The sequence below is a fragment of the Protopterus annectens genome, chromosome 4.part0 (genome assembly GCF_019279795.1).
Source record: "Protopterus annectens isolate FY-2018-M chromosome 4.part0, PAN1.0, whole genome shotgun sequence".
Taxonomy (NCBI): Eukaryota; Metazoa; Chordata; order Ceratodontiformes; family Protopteridae; genus Protopterus; species Protopterus annectens.
The window spans coordinates 874,163,998-874,185,887 of NC_056733.1; the positions used below are offsets into that span (position 1 = coordinate 874,163,998).

At 40.9% G+C, this 21,890-nt stretch overlaps 2 protein-coding genes across 2 annotated transcripts in view; one reads left to right on the top strand and one right to left on the bottom strand.

The window, feature by feature from the left end:
- The window catches only part of LRRC75B (leucine rich repeat containing 75B), a 508,949-nt gene extending 507,171 nt beyond the window's left edge, over window positions 1–1,778 (bottom strand). The window contains exon 1 of the mRNA XM_044068833.1: window positions 1,195–1,778. Coding sequence (XP_043924768.1) covers window positions 1,195–1,506 — 312 coding nt within the window. The 5' untranslated portion in view covers window positions 1,507–1,778. The remainder of the gene's footprint in view (window positions 1–1,194) is intronic.
- The window catches only part of GGT1 (gamma-glutamyltransferase 1), a gene marked incomplete in the record, with an annotated part of 1,527,627 nt that overhangs the window by 122,435 nt on the left and 1,383,302 nt on the right, over window positions 1–21,890 (top strand).

Genomic DNA, 21,890 nt, shown 5'->3' on the forward strand with positions numbered 1-21,890 from the left:
ATGTCCAGATTTTCGCAGAATGTCCACATTTTTTGCTTCATATTTTTGGTCTGTTCCAAGTAAAATTTGTGGTTTTTTGGCAAATCATTGAAAACTGAAGTCACAAAACAATGATAAGCATCTGAGTTTTCAGATTTCATTCCCTTCAAAATAATACGTGTTTATGCAAAACCTGTTATTTTATTAACTTTCTAAGTTTATAACAGCAGTATTTAAAGCCCTTTATTGTTGCCCTTTATCTCCCCCTTATTTTTGGCTTTGTCCAGAAATCTTGCACAAAAGGGTTGAGAGGTACGTTTTGCAGTAGCAGGTATGAGGTTGTGAGTACAACATGGAATTTTCTGGTTACACTCTTAAACAGGAGGGACTCAGCACATCCAAACTGAGTAAATCTTTCTGTCTTCATAGCATTTTTCCCATGCCTATAACGCTTTTTAAATTCTACGAGCGGGGTACTATAGGCTACTTCCTTTGTGCTGATGTTCAGGTGACATGATATACATGCATATAGATATATATATATATCTTTCCTGCAACAGTTAACTGCAAACCGACTTTCCAGGTCTCAGCACCTCAATACATTTCACAAAGCAACAGCAACACCATTAAGCATCTAGTCTATACAAATAAGAGCAATGGCATCAAACAACAACCTGGCTCACACACACACACACACACACACACACACACACGTATGCAAAAATAACACATTAACAACAAATCCACCCATATAAATTGAAATATGATCCACTAAGCAGTCTCACACATGCAACGACTGCACCAGAAAGCTGCATGTATGGTGTCTGTACCACACCTGCAAAAACAGAACTAATAATAAAAGAAAAGAATCACCCAAGAAACAACTATGCGTGCATAACACAACCAGCATTGCCAGCTGCGCTTGGAAATCAAACTCTCCTTGTTGTTGTGGAACTGCTGTTTACTACGCGCGCACGCCCGAGACACCAGCCATGCATGCTCCATAACAAATGGTGCAGGTTGCTCGCCTCTAGACACTTGCACCTAACAATGTGTCAAATGTACCCAACTGTCACTTATATGACATTATTTTGTAATGTACTACTGATCTGGCAAGGGTGCATGGTTAGCTGAACCACAAGCCCTTGTAGCTGTGCAGAGCTAACACAAATCTTCCAAGCTGTTTGCTAGTTGCTACTCACAAGTCTAGATTACCTTTCGCAGAAGACTCAGTATCCTGAGTGCTCTTTCCAGTTTATGCTCCCGAACCAATGCCTGGATTTCTCGGATCCAGCCTACCCTCCTCACATAAGGTGCTGGGCTGCTCTTCCACAGCATGCCTGGCAGCTTCTCCGGACTCAGAAGAAGGGAGGCGAAGAGGAAATGTCTCCGGCTGCGAACCCCACCATCGGCTGCCCTCTGCGCAGGGTGATGCTGATCTCTCCGGCTGTGGGGCACGTCTTCCTCAGCTCCCCCTCCATGCTCCTCGTCATCCAGGCTGCTCTGGCGACTCAGCCTGGCTCCCATCCCGCTCCGGAGGCACAGGGGATGCACTTAGCAAGGAGTCTAGAAGCTGCAACTGGACAGTACCAGACAGCCAAGCACAGCGTTTTAGTATTATTTTGTTTGACTGGAAATGCAGAAAGGATGCAAACCTAAGGATGGAAATGAAGCCCCTCTAACGCTGCAGGAGGGTGACTGGTTGTAAGCCTTCTCTGTGTCTGGCACTGGTGTTAAGAGCTGTGCAGTGCAACGACTTGCTAAGCACACGCACGTCCCCAGGGAGGTGGCAGCGACTGTCTGCTCACGTGTGTGAGATGGGCGGGCTACAGGTGGGGAGGGGGCATCAGAAGTCACAGGGCGAGACAAAGCAGAAAGACGCGAGGTCCCAGCAGCGATACAGCTGCAGTTGCTCTATGGCTGGAGCTGCTGTCTGTTACTACTTGTATACGCCTCTTGCTCCCCCTCGCCCCCACCCAACCTGTCTGCTGTCTGCGTGCCTGGCACCTCTGAAGAGGGATGGACCGCACCACCCCCAAACCGTAATGAGTATTCCATGTGTTCATGTTTGGGACACATCGCTAGCATTGCTCCTCCAAAACGCATCCCTTTCCTACATAATGTTGCATTATTTAATGGGTTCCAGTGCTGCTCCAAACAAAAAGCTGCCAGAAAATCAAAGGCTGCTTTTGCAGCTTGTACGCGTGTGTATCTTAATATTCGTATATATAATATATATATATATATATATATATATATATATATATATATATATATATATATATATATATATATATATATATATATATGTATATAGATATATATGATATATACACACACACACATACAATTACAAAAAAGGCTTTTCAGACGGAACTGTAAAAATTGCTAAAATTAACTGCTTCTCACAGTAATATGGTCACTCGACTTTTTAAATGACAAACCATACCTTTGTGTGCAGCTGCATATACATTTAAAACGTAATATTCATTCATTTTTCTCACAGCCAATGCCCTTTTAACCAATTTAGAAAGCTGAGAACCGGAGAATATCACGGTAAACAAGGAGCATGCGGGAGAAGAAAACATTTCTGGAAGAAACGCCAGCCCATGGCTGGAAGGGCACATCCCTTCTGTCAGTCTGTAGGATCACCAGTTCACCTGTCGACCTGTCTGTAGGGTGAAAGACTATAAGAAAACCTACCCAGACACAACTCTGAAAATACCCCGTTTGAATAAAGAAGTAAGGAAGCAACGACCCTTACAGCAAAACACTGGTAGTATGAATACATTTTGTTCATCGATTTACCTTAATTCATTTTCGGTTAAATAAAAACAGTGGTACTGAAAGGGTGCCTTTCTTTTTTCAACTTTTTAATTTAATCCTCGAGTAAGTTATTTATAGCTTCAAATACGTTTTTGATATTGTGTGTGGATCGCGCCATCGCAAATATATTAAGATATGTACACCACACGTACATGCACACCATACTTCTAAGGGCAAGAAATCGGGGCAAAGCTAAACAGTGGGCGGACAAGGGTCCCAAAATAGGGACAGATTTTAAATATTGCTCTTATGAACTTAGAAAATTGCTAGAATAACAGTAGTTTTGGAAGGATATGAAGGCTGAAACTCGAATGTATGTCCTTATTTAGTTACTTCAGTCTTCAGTGGTTTGCCAGAAAGCTACAAATTTTATGAGGAACACACCAAAAATAAGAGGCAAATATCTGGACAGTTGAGGGGTATGATGCACACAACAGTAAATTACCATTCAATGAAGTGATGTACTGCAAATGCACTAAAATGGTTTCTATGGCATGGACTGCTGGTTCTTGGTACTGGGGATCCAGGTGTACTCTAGCCCATTCATACCCACCCATATCTTGTGCTTTTACAGTATTTGTCTATGTACTCATCTAGGCAATATTATCTGAAAAGGGCACAGTAAGTGGTAAGGAAAAGGAAAAACTTTTTTTCTTTACAAACTTAATAGTGACCAATGCATTTTAGTGAATGCTGACTATATATATATATATATATATATATATATATTAAACAGAGATCTCCATACAGCATGGAACAGGAATATTCCCTTTTCCTCACTGTAGTGTGATCTCGGAGTTGGTATATATTAATAGCAGGGGTGTGGGGGGGGGGTGTTTTCATTTTTTTTTTTTTTTTAATGTTTGAAGTTGCAAAACTTTGTTCATATGGTCCCAGCCGTATGAGATTCAAAGTTTTGTAATTTCGAATATTCAAAGTAGACCAATCTGTGTGTGTGTGTGTGTATATATCCATATATATATATATATATATATATATATATATATATATATATGTATATTATATATACATACACACACACGCACACACATATATACACATACATTTTTTTTAAATATTTTTTTGTATGCTTTCCACACCCCTCCCACACCTTGGCTAGAGACATGGCACATTTTCAGATATGCTGGACCCAGCGAGAATGCCCACTTCCACATACGTGTGATTATTGAGTTCTATTACACATTGGTTATCCAAACCTCCCCTTAATAATAAGTGAATTTGCCTGCATCTGTTTGTATATTTGTTTACTTGTAAATATGTGATAATATTTTCACCAGCTTGCACGAATCCACACACCAATTTTCTAATTTACTTGTCCAATGTCAAGAGTGGTAGGAAACTTCTCCAGCATCTCTAATGGATCCTTCGAGACCCCCAGTATTCTCTTGTAATCTGAAATATATAATCTGTCTGACATGACCTAGTTTTGCCCTGAGGTCTTCTTCTAGTGTGTAAGTACATGCGTGTTTGTCTATGTGAGCCAAAAACTGTAGAAGACCAAGTCATGCCTCTGAAATAAGAATCAAAGTTTTCCTGTTACACTAGAGTCATTGTTCATTTAGCAGAAGATAAGAGCTACAAGAGACTGCTCTGACATTTAATGAGAAAATAAATCACAGCACAAGATATGTTTAGGTAGATTAGTTAAATCCAGAGAAGGAAAGCAAGACGTGGTAATTTATAAGTTGCTGGTGTGCCTAAACAAGCAATGTTTGTGAGACAGGTGTTCTGGGTAACAGAAAATATGAATTTCCAATAATATTCAGTTCATGGTGACGAGAAATGGAGGGACTACCATGAGAATAAGATATAAAGTTAGAATGTATTATTTATTTGTTTATTTGTCTTTTAATGGGAACGTCTGTCTGGAAACTGAAATCCCCATTTGCAGCAGAGACCTGGGGAGAAAAGCTCCAGAACAAGGACAGAAATACATTTTTCTACAATTCAAAATAGAAATGGTCAGCGAACATTATTTACAAAGTATTTCAAAGCAAAGGTCAACAAAAGTATAGTTGTGTGAAATCTTTACATAACGGTAGATGTCCTTGCCTTCTTGCCTTCACTGTTGCAGTATTCAGTCTATTAATCTGCCTATGTTTTCCCTTGTCTCCAAACTGATATTGAGAGGGTGCTTCATACTTTGGACATGCATAGGTAACTTAGAGTTTATTTGGATATGACCAAGGCTATCAGAAAATCTGATCAGTTATTTGTTTCTTTTCATCCTAGATCTTTGGGGCTTGGTGTATCCAAGCAGACTCTTTCTTTTGGATTTCTAAGGCTATTTCATTTTGTTACACTTTTCATGGCAAGAGCCTTCCTTTTTCTACTAAGACTCATTCTACTAGAGCTGTGGTGAGTTAGGGCTAGTTTTGCTAGTTCAGTTCTTCATTTTGTTAGGGGATTCTTCTGCCCCTTCCTCCTCCTAGTTTCTTCTTTGGCACTCTCCCATATAGTTAAGGATACTGCAGCAGTGAATGTAAGGACATAGTACAGTTGTGTAAAATCTTACCATATTTGTAGATGTCCTTGCCTTCACTGCTGCAGTAATCGCTTCCTCCCTCCACCTCCCTAGTTCATTTCCTTCCTGGATGTACACATTATCTCTTGGGTTCCTTGGACTAGTGTTCCTCCTGTGGCAATCAGTTCTGTTTTTGTTAAGCCTGAGTGTCACCTTTATACCCTATGGCAGGGTGCATATGGTGACGTTCGGCATACCTTTTAAATTCAGAAGTCTTTGGAAGACTGGCTGGATGTCAGGTTTCCGTGGCAGGGAATCCCCTATATTTAAGAATACTGCAGTAGTGAATGTAAGAACATAATTATTTACAAAACATATCTGATTAAGGTGTAAAGACAGGTGAAGGCGCCAGCCTAGCCAGACAGAATTTTGTAGATAATTCTGTCATTTATAAATATTAATATAAGCCACAGGCTTGTTCTTTTAAATGGGAAAAAATGGTGTTAAATGTGGAACTGCAAAAATGTAACAACAGTGCACTCTGCTGTAAGAAAGCTGACAAGTCAATTCTTTGATGTCAGAACTCAAAGCCGATATGTCTGGATGAAGGAATTCTGCCTCTTGTTTTGAGGCCAGAGTTAATGGCTAGAATTTCCATGTATAATTTCTTTTATTGCTCTGGTTCTTGTCCAGCTGCAAGATTAAAGGGGCTACTAACCTCTGAGAGTCTGTTAGCCACGGGACCAGAAAGAAATTATGTAATCTGAAATGAATCAGGGATACTGTGTTATTAATTTAAGGAGAGAAAGAATGAGACCATTAGAACATTTGTCTTGAGAACATCCAACTCACCACGTGCCTGAGTCTGTATGTAAGTAGGATCTTAGACTTTAGTGTTTCTCTTAGAAATAGCTAGGAATAGGAAGATTAGACTAGTTTGTTTTTTCTGTGATGTCAGAACTCTTCTACTTTATTATTTGAAGTATTTCTCAGTGATCTCTGAACTCTTGACTAGCACTGTGTAGTAAGAAGTATTGTCTTGTGTTTTTATTATTTATTATTACATATTTTTAAACCTTTCAACTGTGGCTGTTTTGTGTAGAGATAATTTAAGCTCTAAGAATACATTGCATGTATATAGTGATACTGTACCAAGCCACTTCAAATAAGTCTTGACTGTTAGGTTGCACTTACCATTTGGATAATAATATTGCACAGTATAATTGGACACCCTTTCATAAGGGCCTTTGAATAGCTGATAAATATTAGCTGGGTGGTGGCAGTGATTTCTACTGTATAGTCTGGGTAAAAGGGGCACAGCTGCAGAACCTGTGCCAGCCTTCCCCAGGAGTGTCTGTGTGGTTGTATATAACTCTTATCTCGAAGTGTGTGTCAGCTACTTGGGCAGGGACATGAAGCGCTGGTTGGACAGAGAAGGTGCTGGAGGTTTTAGCTTACCCACTAGGCTGAGATCTGGACCCTGTAGCTGTGCCAGTGGGGAGTCTTATTGGGGACCTGGAGAGAAAGGGAGAAACCAGCCCCAGACTGACTGTGATCTCTGTGTGCTCTTAAGGGAAATTGTGTTGGGCAGCTGTGGTGGTGCAGCGGTTAGCATTGCCACCTCACAGCAAGAGGTTCTCCAGTTCGATCCTCGGCTGGGGTGCCTTCTGTGTGGAGTCTGCATGTCCTCCCTGTGGTCGCATGGGTTTCCTCTGGGTGCTCCAGTTTCTTCCCACATCCCAAAGACATGCTGTAGGTGGAATGGATACTCTAAATTGGCCCTAGGTGTGAGTATGTGCATGTCTGTGCCTTCTGTGGAAGGTTGGGCACCAGGCTGGCAACTCAACACTGTAAAACCCCACTGTCAATCATGAGCAGACAGGTGATCCACTGTAGCGACCCCTAACCGGGAAAAGACGAAAGAAGAAGAAGAAGTACTTTACTGTGTGTGTATTTATTATCCTTTCCCTATATGGACACCCCTTACTGGTGTTAGTGGTGAGGATTGAGGCTCCTTGATTGCTGGGCCAGTGCACGGGCATCACATAAGGAAATGCATATTTTCAAGATATTGTGACTAGAATCAAAAATACTATATTAATATACTTGTGTAGTATCCATAGCGGACATAGTTAGGATCGCACACTTCAGACTGTAGGTGTGGTACTGTTGCGTAGTTTATTAGCTGCCAGGTGATATTTTAGGAAGGATTTTAATTGTTAGAGATTATTCAAACGTCTGATCTGTTTTGAAATTTTGTTCCATGCTTTGGAGATGGTGACAGAAATAGTGAGTCGATTTAATAATTATTATATTTATTAGCAAAAGTTACTTTAAGTTTTGAGGATCTTAGGGTTCTGTTTGGTACATGCCATTGGATGATATTAGACTCTGAGGGTGTTTAAGAGGATGGTGAGTGTTTGTGTACTGTGAGTAGCTGTGAAAGGGTAATTTGTTGAGTAAGTTCAAGCCAGTTGAGGTTACTGAGTGCCATGCAGTCGTGGGAGTGGTTTAGGAGGCTGCAGGTGAATTTGCTAATTTTGTTGTAAGTGGTTTCAAATTTGTCTTTGCTGGAGGAAGAGTTGAGATTTGTGAATGTTGTTGAGGCATTTAGGAAGGAGAAGGGATGTGGCAGCTATTTTTTTGCTATGATCACTTAGGTGTTTTGCTGTATAAAGACAGTGTAGCTTGTAGTGTGTCTTTTTGAGTGCAGTGAATGTGCGGATCGGATTTTAACTCGTTATCAATGATGATGACTTCTATACTGTGGTGGTACAGCGGTAGCATTGTTGCCTCACAGCAAGAGGTTCTCCTGTTCGATTCTCGGCTGGAGTGCCTTCTGTGTGGAGTCTGCATGTCCTCCCCGTGGTCGAGTGGCCTCCAAAAGACATGCGTGAATGGGCGTGCCTTCGCTGAAGGTTGGGCATCGGGCTGGCAACTCAGCACCATTAAAATCTATGCCAATCATTAGCGGACCGCTGTGGTGACCCCTAACCAGGAAAAGACATACATCAATGATGACTTCTAACAATTTTGTGCTGTTGATGTTTTCAATGTCTGTGTTGCTTGAGGAGATAATATTAAGGTCAGTATTATTTTAATTTATGTTTTTTTGGTAGGAATAGGATTAGTTTGGTTTTGTTGGGGTTTAAGAGTAGTTGAGATGTATTTAGCTAGTTTTCTATAGAGTGAAATCTTCCTGTGTGATGGTGTCTAAGGTGGAATGAGAAACAGAGTAAGCAGTCCCTAGATTTGAAGCAACAATATATATATATATATATATATATATATATATATATATATGTACATTCAGAGTCTTCTTTTTTTTCAAATAGCAGTGTTTATTAAACCATTCCTTCTGACAGATGAGAGGCTTTGTTGTCTTGTCAAGACAACAAAAGCTCTCATGTGTCAGAAGGAATGGTTTAATAAATGCTACTATCTGAAAAAGAAGACTCTGATTTCTCTTCATCTCTGTATATTTTTGCTTGAAATCTAGGGACTGCTTACAATGCTTCTATTTCTATTTCAGTTCCAACTGTACTTCAATAGCACGTTTTTCCTCAGAGAGAGCCCCGAACAGTACATCTTTTGCCGGTGTTTGTGTTTTCGATCATTTCTAAGGTGGGAATATTTGGGACTGAGCAAACTAAAGGTGAGTCTTCAGCATATTGTATTTTGGTGGCAAGTTTTGATTCCTTCTGCAGGTCATTAATGAAGATATTGAAAAGTATTGGCCCAAGTATGGTGCCTTTGGGGACTCCCGTAGTGATTGGAAGGAATCTGGAGTGGGACTCCCTCCATTTTATAAACTGGGGGTGATTGTTTAGGGAGTTGTTAAGTCTTTAAGACATAGTCTTTGGAGGAGTAGTTGATGTGAGACCATGTTGAAGGGTTTTGACAAGTTCACTTTGATTAATGGTATCTAGGAAATGTAGCAGGTTAGGTTTGGTGCTGTAGTGGGGGATCAAAAACCATATTGGGTATGAGAAAATAATTGGTTATGGAGTAGAAAGGCTAGGAGCTGCTGATTTATGCATTTTTCCTAGTACTTTGGAGATGTGAGGAAGGATTGCTATAGGGTGATAGTTTGACAGCGGATGTTCCACCTTTGTGTAATGGTATTATGGAGGCAGCTTTCCATAGGGCTGGCTGTAGTTTTCTGAAATGGATCTATTAATCAGGATAGAAGCAAGTTAGCAAATGGTGTCAGCGGCTATACTGAAGCATTCGCATAGCAGGTTTTCAGGAGCTAGTCTTCTGGCTTTCAGTTTTTTAATTTATTTATTTATTTTATTTATTTTTATTTTACATTTGTTGACCGGGCTAGTCTGGTTGGATAACAAGTCCATTTTCAGCAGAGGCCCGAGGAGAAAAGCTCCACTTTCTACTAGTACATTACATAAGAAATATATTGCTAAAAAATACATCTTAAGGATTAATAACACTGCAAGAGAGATATTCAACAGTAATGTAACAAGTTTTCTCAAAAAAAAAAAAAGAAATGTACTGTTCTTCAATTCCAACAATTTTACAGAGAATGTATAATACTTATAGTTCTAATAGTGGTAGAATCAGAACAGGAGTTGGAGTGGAGAGGAAAGGAGTAGAGGAGTAAGAGAGTAATAGATAAGATAAATTAGTCAGGTGTACTGCAGGAACAGAGCCAGTGGTTTTGGAAGTACAGTTTAATTTTCTGTTTGAAAAGAGGCAAAGATGTAGTCAGAGTTATGTCACTAGGTAGAAGATTCCAGTTTCTACCTACTGTATTAGTGAAAAGACAGTCACCAGCAAAGTTGTTTGACTTAATTGCTTTGGCCATTAGTTTATGAGATTATTTTTGATGGTATTTTTCTTAATGGTTGTTAGGTTGAGTTGGGGTGTAGAGCTATGGCTGGGGGGATCAGTTGGGTGGGTATAAGCTATTACAGGTTGAGTTAGGGTGTGGAGCTGTGATCAGGGGGGTTAGCTGGATGGGTATAGTTTGTTATTGTTTGCATTAAATAGAGTACTGAATATGAATGTTGTGTACAGTTAAATACACTGCACAGGCTATGAGAGAGTTCTGCTAGTGACAACATATCTCCAGAGCTTAACAACTCTCCAAAATTGTAAGAGGCTCCCAACCAACCTTCAGTGAGGATGGCAAGCTGAGAGATCATTTTCAAGGACTCCCACTAATGCCATTTAAACAACTACCAAATCTAAAGATTCTCCTTTTAAGAAACACAGTTGGACCAAACCAGACCGGACTAGAACATAGACCAAATGGCACAAAACCCTGGAACCATTCAAGGTGCAAAATATGCATGCCTCTCAACCTCTTAGTGCAAGAAATCTGGACAAAGCCCAAAATAATGGGGGGACAAAGGCCAAAAAATAGGGAGATATTTTTAATATTGATCACTCTTATAAACTTAGACAGTTCTAGAATACTTGGATTTGTATTAGGGTACATTTTCTGAAGGATATGAAATGTGAAACAAGTGTGAAACTCAAATGTACGTCATGATTTAGTGACTTCAATCTATGCGATTTGCTAGAAAATTACAGATTTTCTGAAGAAACAGACCAAAAATATGAGGCAAAAATCTGAACATTCTGTGAAAATCTGGAGAGTTGCGAAGTATGAAAATATGTCAGATGATTTTTATGCTTCCAATAAAACAATTTCACAGAACAGAAGTTTCAAAGTACAGAGTTCATTTACATGCACCTATGTTGTTATCTATTCAAATGAAGAAAATGGAGAGACAGCCAGCCACTCAGAACTAGGATGAATACCCATAAACGCACAGTTACAAACAAAATGGCTGACAAGCCCCTGTCTGCATGCTTTTCCCAGTCTGATCATTCTGTATTAGATATGACTATTATGGTTCTTCAAGGACATTTCTGTACACCTTTGAAAAGAACAACAATGCAGATTAAGCTAATTCAGTTGTTCAGTCTGATAGTCAGTGGTTTAAACTGACACTATAGCTCTTAAGAACTTAAGGTATACTGAAGAGCAGAAAGTGTTTTTTTTTTTCTGGTGATGTGAGATTTTATAGTAAATTTACTTTGGAACTGTTAAGATTATTGCACTTTGTGTTCTAACAACTGGGTTTCTTCATGGCAAGACAGTAGTCACTTTGACAAAAGGCAACATTCTTCTAGTTAGAACAGCAGTGACTATAAACTTAACAGAAAGATTTTAATGTTCAGATAGTTTTATCAGTAGGACAAAACTTTGTGCAGGACTGCTATTTTTCAGAGGTATCTGTCAGATCCTTAGACTGACAAAGCATGTTTTTTAGGTCTTTCTTTCATGTAGCTAACCAATAACCTGTGTGGTGTACTAACTGCAGACAACATGCATACAGTTAAACATTTTATATTCTCTTGGTGGTCCCTGATTTTCTCGTCACCATGAGCTGGACGTTATTGCAAATTCATATTCACACACACACACACACACACACACACACACACACACACACACACACACACACACACACACACTGTGTCTGGTTCTGAGGTGAAAAGTCATACTAAACATTTCAGCAAACACATTTTTCCACACTGGCATTCATCAAGTATCTTTTTTAGTCAACTGCAAATAAATTATGTACTTCACTTTCTAGGCACAAGTAGATATTTGAGCACCATATCTATCAGTAACTTAATAACTCCTGATGAAGGGCTCTTGCTTGTCTAAAAGATCGAGTAATTGCTAAACCCGTGTTGGTGCAATAGAAAGTATTACATCACATCTGTTTTCCAGTATCTTTGCGTTTTCTATTAGTGGAATAACATTACATCTCTTAATTTTTTTTCTTCCTTTGATGTTGTGTCTTTCGGCTTATCCCGGTTAGGGGTTGCCACAGCAGAACTCTGGTCTGCTAATGTTTGGTAGTGGATTTTTACGTGTCGAGTTACCAGCCCTGATGCACAACCTTCAACGAAGGCACACCCATTCACGCATGCCTCCACACAGAAGACGCTCTAGCTGAGAATCGAATGGGACAACGTCTTGCTGTGAGGTGACAATGCTACCGCAGCACCACTACCGCGGGTGTACCTAAATAAATTCTGCTCTTGTCCTTCACCAGTTGATTCCATTGCCTTAAACCACTGTCTATGCCTTTGACTTCCACTACCATGTAAATAGTTGTATTGATTAAGCAATCCCTAGTGCATTAAATATAATGACAAATTGAAAAACAAATCCACATGGTGGAATGTCCATATAAATGAATCATATTATAACAGAAATAAATTGCTTAATGCCTTTGAGAAGTTTCATTCTTCTTTCCTTAAGGAAACTAGCAAAGAGCTTAGGGGAACCATTAGGACAGATAACATACCAGATTGCCTGATTATCAGTAAAAAATATAGCCCACCAACCCCCTTCTTAATCTCTTTAGACTAAGCCTCTCAACTGGTTCCATTCCTGAAGCCTGGAAAGAGCCACTGCAATCCCAATAACCTACTCCAGAACTATACACACACTAGTTTTACTTGTCTCATATGTAAACAGTGGTACATATTATTTCAGATCTCATTACTCTGGATATTTAAGATCTTTTATCCCTGGACCCTGTCCAATTCAACTTTGTCAAAGGAAGGTCCTGTCTCTTTAACCTCACTAATTTTGTTGAAACAGTCACTGAAGCAGTAGATAGTTATTACCATACAGCATACCTGGACCCAGTGGCAGTGACATATCATTGTGAAATGGAGCTCCCTCTGCAACCATTCCAGTGTCCCATCAGTTGGCTCTCTCCACTCAATTGCCATAAACACTAAAACTGTCATTGTGCATACCATTTTCTTCTTTACTCTTGCAGTGATTACAGAGAAGTGGATTTACATTTATAACTTCTATTTCCAGTTTTATAGCACAAACACCAATTACCATTTGCTAAACACTAAGTAAGTTTATCTTTAGTTCAGTTAGGGAAAAGTACAGTGAAATTAGTTTAGTATCCTTTCTTTTTCTGCATCTGTGAGATTCTATCCATCTGTGTTATTTTATATTTCCCGTGACTGAAAACTCTGAGGTTTATTGTAACTAAATATTAAGTATTCTCCTGTTTTCTATTTTATTATCCATTATTAAATATTTTAGACATTTTCATTGTGGCTGGTCTTTAGGTGAATATTTTTAACATCTTGAGAGTACTTTCCGATACATCATACTACTTTGGTCACACTCTATCATTGATACCAGTATTAATTTGACATAGTATAATTGGTTACTCTTTGTAAATGTACTAGAGTATTTGACTGGTGGCAGCAATCTACACTGTAGTTTAGAGAGAGAGAGAGAGAGGACACATCTAGTGAATCTGTGTCAGCCTTTCCCAGGGTGTGTGTGTGTGTGTGTGTGTGTGTGTGTGTGTGTGTGTGTGTGTGTGTGTGTGTGTGCATGTGTGTATGTGTGTGTGTGTATGAAAAATCAGATATTCAAGTTTGTGTGTCAGATACTTGGATCTGGGACACAGTGCTCCAAAGTGAGTCTTGTTTGGGATCTGGAGAGATAGAGAGTCCAGTCTCACTGGAGCATGTCCATGTGAGCTCTTGAAAGAAATTGTGCTTGATGCAGAGAGCTGCATTTGAAATACTGTGTAAATCCATTACTGGTTTTAGTGACTGCCTCTCTCTGGTGTGAGGATTGAGACTGCTTGATCACTGGTCTGGGGTAAAGAGGGCCATCACATATTGATGTCAGAGTGGTGAGATATTAATTGAATTTCAGTAGCCTGTAAGCAGTTGTCATTGAAGGTTTGTGTACTCTTAACAGCCACAAGGTAAACATTCAACGTTTCAGTTTCACAACAGTTTTATTTATTTTTGTTAGTTAGTTTAGTCAGGGAAAGCAGACAAAGATGTCAGTAGAGGATTATAGCAAGCTGTCAAGGAATCAGTTGTCTAAAGTATGCAAATTGCAAAGCCAAAGGACTGGTGCATGCCAGCCTGACTAAGGAAGATATGATTTCAGTCTTAATCGCAGCTGCAGCATGGTCCAGCAACCGGGGAGATAGCCAGTCTAGTGATGGGGATGTGTAGCTTTCAGAAACAGGACAGCTCACCTTTTCCTTAGAGGACTTAAAATCCATCTAGAGTTAAATAAACTTGAACTGGAAGCCAAACGTTTGGAAGCTGAAGAAAAGGAGAAGCAGAGTCAGTATGAAAGGGAGGTGCTGACCCTTTGTCAGGGTCATGGAGGTAATGGGGAGGGGAATAACTGGAAGCAGAGTCAGCATGAAAGGGAGGTGATGACCCTTCATCAGGGTCATGGAGGTAATGGGAAAGGGAATAACTGGAAGTAGAGTCAGCATGAAAGGGAGGTGCTGACCCTTCGTCAGGGTCATGGAGGTAACTCGGAAGGGAATAACTGGAAGCAGAGTCAGCATGAAAGGGATGTGCTGACCCTTTGTCAGCGTCATGGAGGTAATGGGGAAGGGAATAACTGGAAGCAGAGTCAGCATGAAAGGGAGGTGCTGACCCTTTGTCAGGGTCATGGAAGTAATGAGGAAGGGAATAACTGGAAGCAGAGTCAGCATGAAAGGGAGGTGCTGACCCTTCATCAGGGTCATGGAGGTAATGGGGAAGGGAATAACTGGAAGCAGAGTCAGCATGAAAGGGAGGTGCTGACCCTTCGTCAGGGTCATGGAGGTAATGGGGAGGGGAATAACTGGAAGCAGAGTCAGCATGAAAGGGAGATGCTGACCGTTCATCAGGGTCATAGAGGTAATGGGGAAGGGAATAACTGGAAGCAGAGTCAGCATGAAAGGGAGGTGCTGACCCTTCATCAGGGTCATGGAGGTAATGAGGAAGGGAATAACTGGAAGCAGAATCAGCATGAAAGGGAGGTGCTGACCCTTCATCAGGGTCATGGAGGTAATGGGGAGGGGAATAAGTGGAAGCAGAGTCAGCATGAAAGGGAGGTGCTGACCCTTCGTCAGGGTCATAGAGGTAATGGGGAAGGGAATAACCAAACCACAGAAGCAATTAAGGTCATTAACGTTCTTCCACAGTTTAAAGATGATACTGATTTTGATAGTTTTATTCATGTATTTGAAAGGGTCTGTAAACAGTATGATGTTGACTAAGGACCCTTGGTACAGTTCCTGACCCCCCTTACTCCATGGTAAAGCTGTAACTGTTGTTCCTAAATCGTCTGATACTGACTGTTTAAATTAAGAAAAGTAAAACAATGTTTTCTAAACTATTGTATGTTAACACCTGAAGCTTACAGGAAAAAGTTTCTTGAGCATAGATGCAAGGCAGATGCAAGTGTATGTGATTATATTGATGTGTTAAGCACTTACTTTCAAAGGGGATGTGAGTGGGTGTCAGGTCACCACTTTTGAAAGGCTGGCAGACCTTTTGTTGATGGAACAAGCCCTTAGCACTTTGTCTGAGGACATTAAAATCTGATTGACAGACCGGGAGTTTAACTCTGAAGATGAGCTGAGAAGAAAATGAGAGCTCTACTTAGCAACCAGGGAATCACTGCACAAGGGGATACCCAGTGCTGAACATCAATACGAGGGAACCCATGGTGGGCAGCCTAAGTCACCCCAACAGAGTCTACCAGTAACAGGGGAGGCCACTAGTTTAGGCACATTGCCAGGATCAGTGGTTAGATGTTTTAAATGTAACCAGAGGGGCCATGTAGTATACAAATGTTCATTGAAGCAAGGTGGGGAACGAAAGATGAGGGAGCTAGCAAGTGAGCATAATAGTGTGCCAGTAGTAAGTTGTCTGGAGGCAACAAGGGTACCAAACTGTCACCGAAGTTTGTATCCTATCCTAGTGGATGGAAGACAGGCTATTGCTAAGAGAGACACAGCCTCTGGCATAACCATTATGAAGCCTGCAGTGGTTAAAGAAGAACAGTTCTTGTGTGGGAAGTCCACACCAGTTAGAGCTTTAGGAGGGACCTGATTCCGAATACCTTTGGCTAGGGTTCACCTTGACTGGGAGGGTGGAAAAGGGAACAAGCAGGTAGGTCTGTTTGAGGCTATCCCTTCAGATTTTTTATTTTTATTTATTTTTATTTTTATTTTACATTTGTTAACCGGGGGTGTCTGACTGAGCCGAAAAGGCCCTTTTTCAGCAGAGGCCCAGGGAGAAAAGCTCCACAAAGAAAAATTACAGACACATTTAGTTATTTAGGCATAATCAGTATACACACAAATTACAAGAGACATGTTTTTACAGTAGTATGCGGCACAAACAGTTACAGTGGAGAGAACAATCAAAAAAGATATTAATTTTAAAAATAAAGGTAAGTAATAGATTTGTGGTAATGCCTTAATAGGGAATGATTTTGATAATGTAGTACATGTAGCTACATGCAGTCAGGCTCGGAGACAGGCAGGCAGGTAGGTGTGGTAGTCTGGGGGGCAAGCCAGACAGACCCCCGTGTTTGAAGCTGAGACTGGTGATGTGGTCATTTCAGGGAGGGAGCTACCTTGTAGCAGTGAGCCTGAAAGTGAACCACAGCTGCTGGTAGGTACTGATGTTCCTGTGGACAAGCTGACTGCAAGGACAGAGGTGAGTTGTAGTACCCAGGTTGTCAATGAGGCACCGCTGTCAGAATATAGTAGGTTTCCTATGGAAGGGGAGCTTGGAGGGGTTACAAAGATAGAGTTGAGACAGGCTGAACTTTCAGATCCTACTTTACGAGGCTTGAGAGAGGTAGCTAAAGAGGCATCTGATGCTCAAGAAAAGGGGAGTCTGTACTGTACAGAAACTGGACCCCTGAGGGAGGGCTAGAGGGTGAGGTAACACATCAGTTGGTAGTGCACAAAGCCTACCATCTGGCACTTCTAGCCATAGCCCATGACATTCCTTTTGCAGGTCATATGGGTATAAACCATACCGAGAGTCATATTATGAGGAAATTTTATTAGCCTGGGATTGCAAAGGATGTATCAGGGTAATGCAGGAACTGTGAGCAGTGATAAAAGGTAGAAAAGGCAGGAGACAAGGCCAAAACTCCATTGATGTCTTTGCCTGTGATTGAGGAGCCATTTCAGAAGGTAGCTATGGTTATCATGTGGCCTCTGAGTACCCCAAGTTCCACAGGGAAGAAGTATAACCTGGTGGTAGTAGATTATCCTATTAGATACCCTGAGGTGGTGGCTTTGTCCTCCACTGAAGCAGAGAAGGTGGCAAATGCTTTGTTACAGATTTTCAGCAGGGTAGATTTCTTGAGAGAAATATTAACAGAGGTGCCAATTTCATGTCAGACCTGCTGGCTTGTCTGTGGAAATGCTGTGGGGTAAAGCACCTAAAGACCACCCCCTACCACTCCTAGACTAATGGACTTATGGAGAGGTTAAACTCTACACTAAAAACAATGCTATAGGCATTTGAAGACCAGTTTAGGAGAGAATTGGACAAATATTTGCTCCACCTACTGTTTGCATACAGAGAGGTGCCGCAGGAATCCAAAGGTTTTTCACTCTTTGCATTGTTGTATGGGCATAGGGTGAGGAGGCCTTTAGACCTGATTTGGCATGAGTGGGAGGGTGAGTGTGAATTCCACAAGGAGTCTGTACTAGCATATGCTCTAAACCTCAGGACAAGGCTTTGGGAGCTCATGGGATTGGCCCAGGAGATCCTGGCAGGAGCCCAACAGCAGAAAAAGGTCTGAAATGATGGGAATGCTCAAACCCGAGAGTATGTTGTGGGACAGCAGGTTATGGTGCTCTTTCCTGTCAGACACAATGAGCAGCAGGCAGCTTGAGAGGGACCCTTCAAAGTGGTAAGGAAGGTCAGTATTGTTAATTACATGGTACACCTGCTAGGCAGGAGGCAGGGGCACAAATTGTACTATGGTAACATAATGAAGCTTCAGCATGTCAGGGAGGTCCTGGGCAGACAGCAAAGGGCAGGGTTGACCATTAAGTCCAGTAAGTGTCAGGTGGGGATGGCAGAAGTCTTTTACCTGGAACATAGAGTGGGGAGTGGCAAGGTTAGACCAGACCATGTTAAGGTGGAAGTTATTCAGGCATGGTATGCTCCTGTTACCAAAAAGCAAGTGAGGACATTCTTGGGGACAGCGGGGTACTAGAGAAATCTTGTTCCCAATTATAGTGCAATAACTGCTCCCCTCAAAGATTTGACAAGGAAAAACAGGCCAGATAAGGTGGTGTGGACCCCAGCCTGTGAGCAGGCATTACAAAAGCTTAAAGGGGCTTTTGGAGGACCCCCTGTATTAGCCAGTCCAGATTACAGCAATGCCAATATAGAGGGAGTCTCAAGACAGGCTATAAATTAATGTGTACCCAGACAGGCCCATTTCTCTCAAGCAACATTTTTCAGGGTCACTTGAAAAACTAGCTTGAGTCTTCAAAGAGGGGAGAGATGTGAAGTTGTGAGGTATTCCCATCAGTATCAGGAGAAGTGGGACAGTGCATGTGTGGTTGAAGTTTTGTAAATAGTCTTGTGTTGTTTGACTGTTGATGGTTGCATTAAAAATGTATTTGTAAAATGCTGCAGCAGAATCTTAACCGAGTTCAGAATGTGTATTGTGCCCGAGCCAGGTGACTAGATATGATGTCATTCTATAACCAGCTGAAGAATGGAACTCTGGCAGCAGCAATTTGTTTGTTTTTGTTTTTCTTTGGAACCTTGATATAAAAAAATCTATGTCAGTTATTACAGTTCAGTTGGTCAGTTGTAGTTGTACAGTTCAGTGTTCGTGTGTAGTATCTCATCTTGACTTGTGGAAGTGCGCATCTTAGTAGTACATCTTGCCTTGCAATATTAAATGAGTTAACTAGGGACAGTTTCTCTTTAGTTCAGTTAGAAAAAGTACAGTAAGTGTAGTTTAGTATTAGGTCTTTTTCTGCATCTGTGGATTCTATCCAGCTGTGTTATTTTTGTATTTCATAGGTTCATAGGTAAGTACTAGCCTATCTGCCCGAGGGCATCTTTAAGCCTAGCCAGAATGTGTTGGCTTTCGCTGCCCCCTTCGATTAGTTCCCTGTGCCTCTGCCCAGCAGAGCCACTGCACTGATCTCTGGGGTAACTTTTCTGTTTCCAATCCACTCGTCAAGGTTTCTCTTGAAGAGTGTTAGTGAGGGGCTCTGCTGTGACTGAAACTCTGTTTATTGCAACTAAATATTAAGCATTCTCCTGTTCTCTATTTTATTATCCATTATTAAATATTTTTATACCTTTTCATTGTGGCTGGTCTTTTTGTGAATACTTTTAACATCTTGAGAGTACCTGCGCTTATTTTAATGATACTGTGACAACTCCAATTAGTCTTACTGCTTTGGTCACACTCTGCCATTTATATCAGTATTAATTTGACACATTATAATTGGTTACCCTTTGTAAGAGCCTTAGAGTATTTGACTGGTGGCAGCAATCTACCTTGTAGTCTGGAGAGAGGGGGACACAACTGGTGAATCTGTGTCAGCCTTTCACAGGTGTGTGTGTGTGTGTGTGTGTGTGTGTGTGTGTGTGTGTGTGTGTGTGTGTGTCTGTGTGTGTGTGTGTGTGCATTTGTGTCTGAAAAATCAGATATTCAAGTGTGTGTGTGTGTGTGTGTCACATACTTGGAACTGGGACACAGTGCTCCAAAATGAGTTTTGCTTGGGATCTGGACAGACAGAGAGAGATTCCAGTCCCAGTGGAACATGTTCCCTATGTGCTCTTGAGGGAAACTGTGCTTGATGCAGAGATGCATTTGAAATACTATGTAACTCCATTCCTGATTTTAGTGACCCCCCCCCCCTCTGGTGTCAGTGGTGAGGATTGAGGCTCCTTAACTACTGGCCCGGGGTAATGAGGGGCCGTCTCACAGGCTAATGACTATTTTAACTTTTATCAGTTCAGCAGGATCAGTCATTTATATCCACAGACATTCCCCAAACCCAGCAATTATAGATATATTGTTGAGTGCCTCCCTCTCGGATGTCTTTGTAAAAAAAAATTATGATAATGACCATAGTCACTTATTTCACATTTGTTTCATTCAAACACATAGTTGCCAAAGTATTCCAACTTAATGTCAAGCAGGCAGTCACACCCCCCCGACAAGTGCAGACAAATCCTGCAAAGTGAGATTAAAGACAATTTAAAAATGACTAGATTAGAGCAGACGGTGCTTTCATCCACAGATAGCCCCCATCCCCGCTAGCAGTTATAGCCCCTTTGTTGACAATATACACCCCATATTGTTATGAAGAAATAAATTACGTGTACTTTATTGGTAGCTTTGTACGAGTTTCATTAAACTGCATAAAGATCACTAGCATAATACCATAATATCTAGCCAAGTGTAGCACAGATTAAACACAAGAGTATTTATGAGAGCATAAGAGAAATAAATTATGTATGTCGCATTAAGAATGGTATGCTGGGGAGGTTACCATAACATTTCCTGAACTTGATTAGCTAAACAATAGGGAAGGCCTTGCAAACAATGACAGCAGGCTCATAGATACTAGGCAGGCAGTCCACATTTCCAATTGTGCCAAAGCAGTCTGGTTAAGTGACTTGCTCAGTGATACACAGTAGGTAAATGGAGGTGGACAGATTCAAACCCTGCACCTTTGGCACAGGAAGCAGCTCACTAACAAGTCAGAGCTTTAGTCCTCGGCACTAACTGCCTGAGTAAGTTTTTAACTAAATACTGAAATCCTTTACAGTCTGATCTTGTAGAGAAAACTGTACGACAGTAATATGCAACAATGACTACATGATAGATGCTGAAGATCTGATGGCCCTGATCATCACTCCAAATAATGCAGACTATATGACCTGACAAATATCAACCCCTTTGCAGTTGCTGGAGGCTGTAAAGAAGGTACGGTAAAAATATATTACTAAAATGCAACATGGTTAGACTATATTACACAATCCAGGCCTATTAATAAATTAATTCATTCTTTATTGCAATTAATAAAGCAAAACAATTACAGACAACATAAATGTATAAATGCTGCAGCAGCTTTGGTTCAACAAGTCATAAGTTATCCAAAAATCAGAAAACGTCCTGCATTAAGAAGTTTTGGGGTGGGGTTACATGCCTATTGCAGGACACCTACATCTCATTTTTGAACTTCCTTTGTCTTCTCTGATATTAGGAATAGCTATCCCTTCTGACATCCCTCAGTACAGCTCTGACCTACTTGAATGGCTAATGTTGTTTATTTTTGCAGCAGGTGGTGCTGTGGTAGCGTTGTTGCCTCACAGTAAGACGTTGTCCTGTTCGATTCTCAGCTAGAGCGTCTTCTGTGTGGATACATGCGTGAATGGGCATACCTTCGTTGAAGGTTGTGCATCAGGGCCAGCAACTCGGCAGGTAAAAATCTACTGCCAATCATTAGTGGACCGGAGTTCTGCTGTGGCAACCCCTAACAGGGAAAAGCCAAAAGAAGACCTACAGAGTCAGCAGAGTTGGATCATGGTTAAATGGGGCTCTATGCAGGGTAAAGAATCAGGTCCACTCTAGCCATACTAATACCCCATTACTTGGCTGTGTCTCCCCATTACTATAAACACTGTCCAAATCTGTCAGTGTATATATTATTGTCTTCTTTGCTTTTACAATTACCACAGAGATTTAGATTTTACTTAAAAC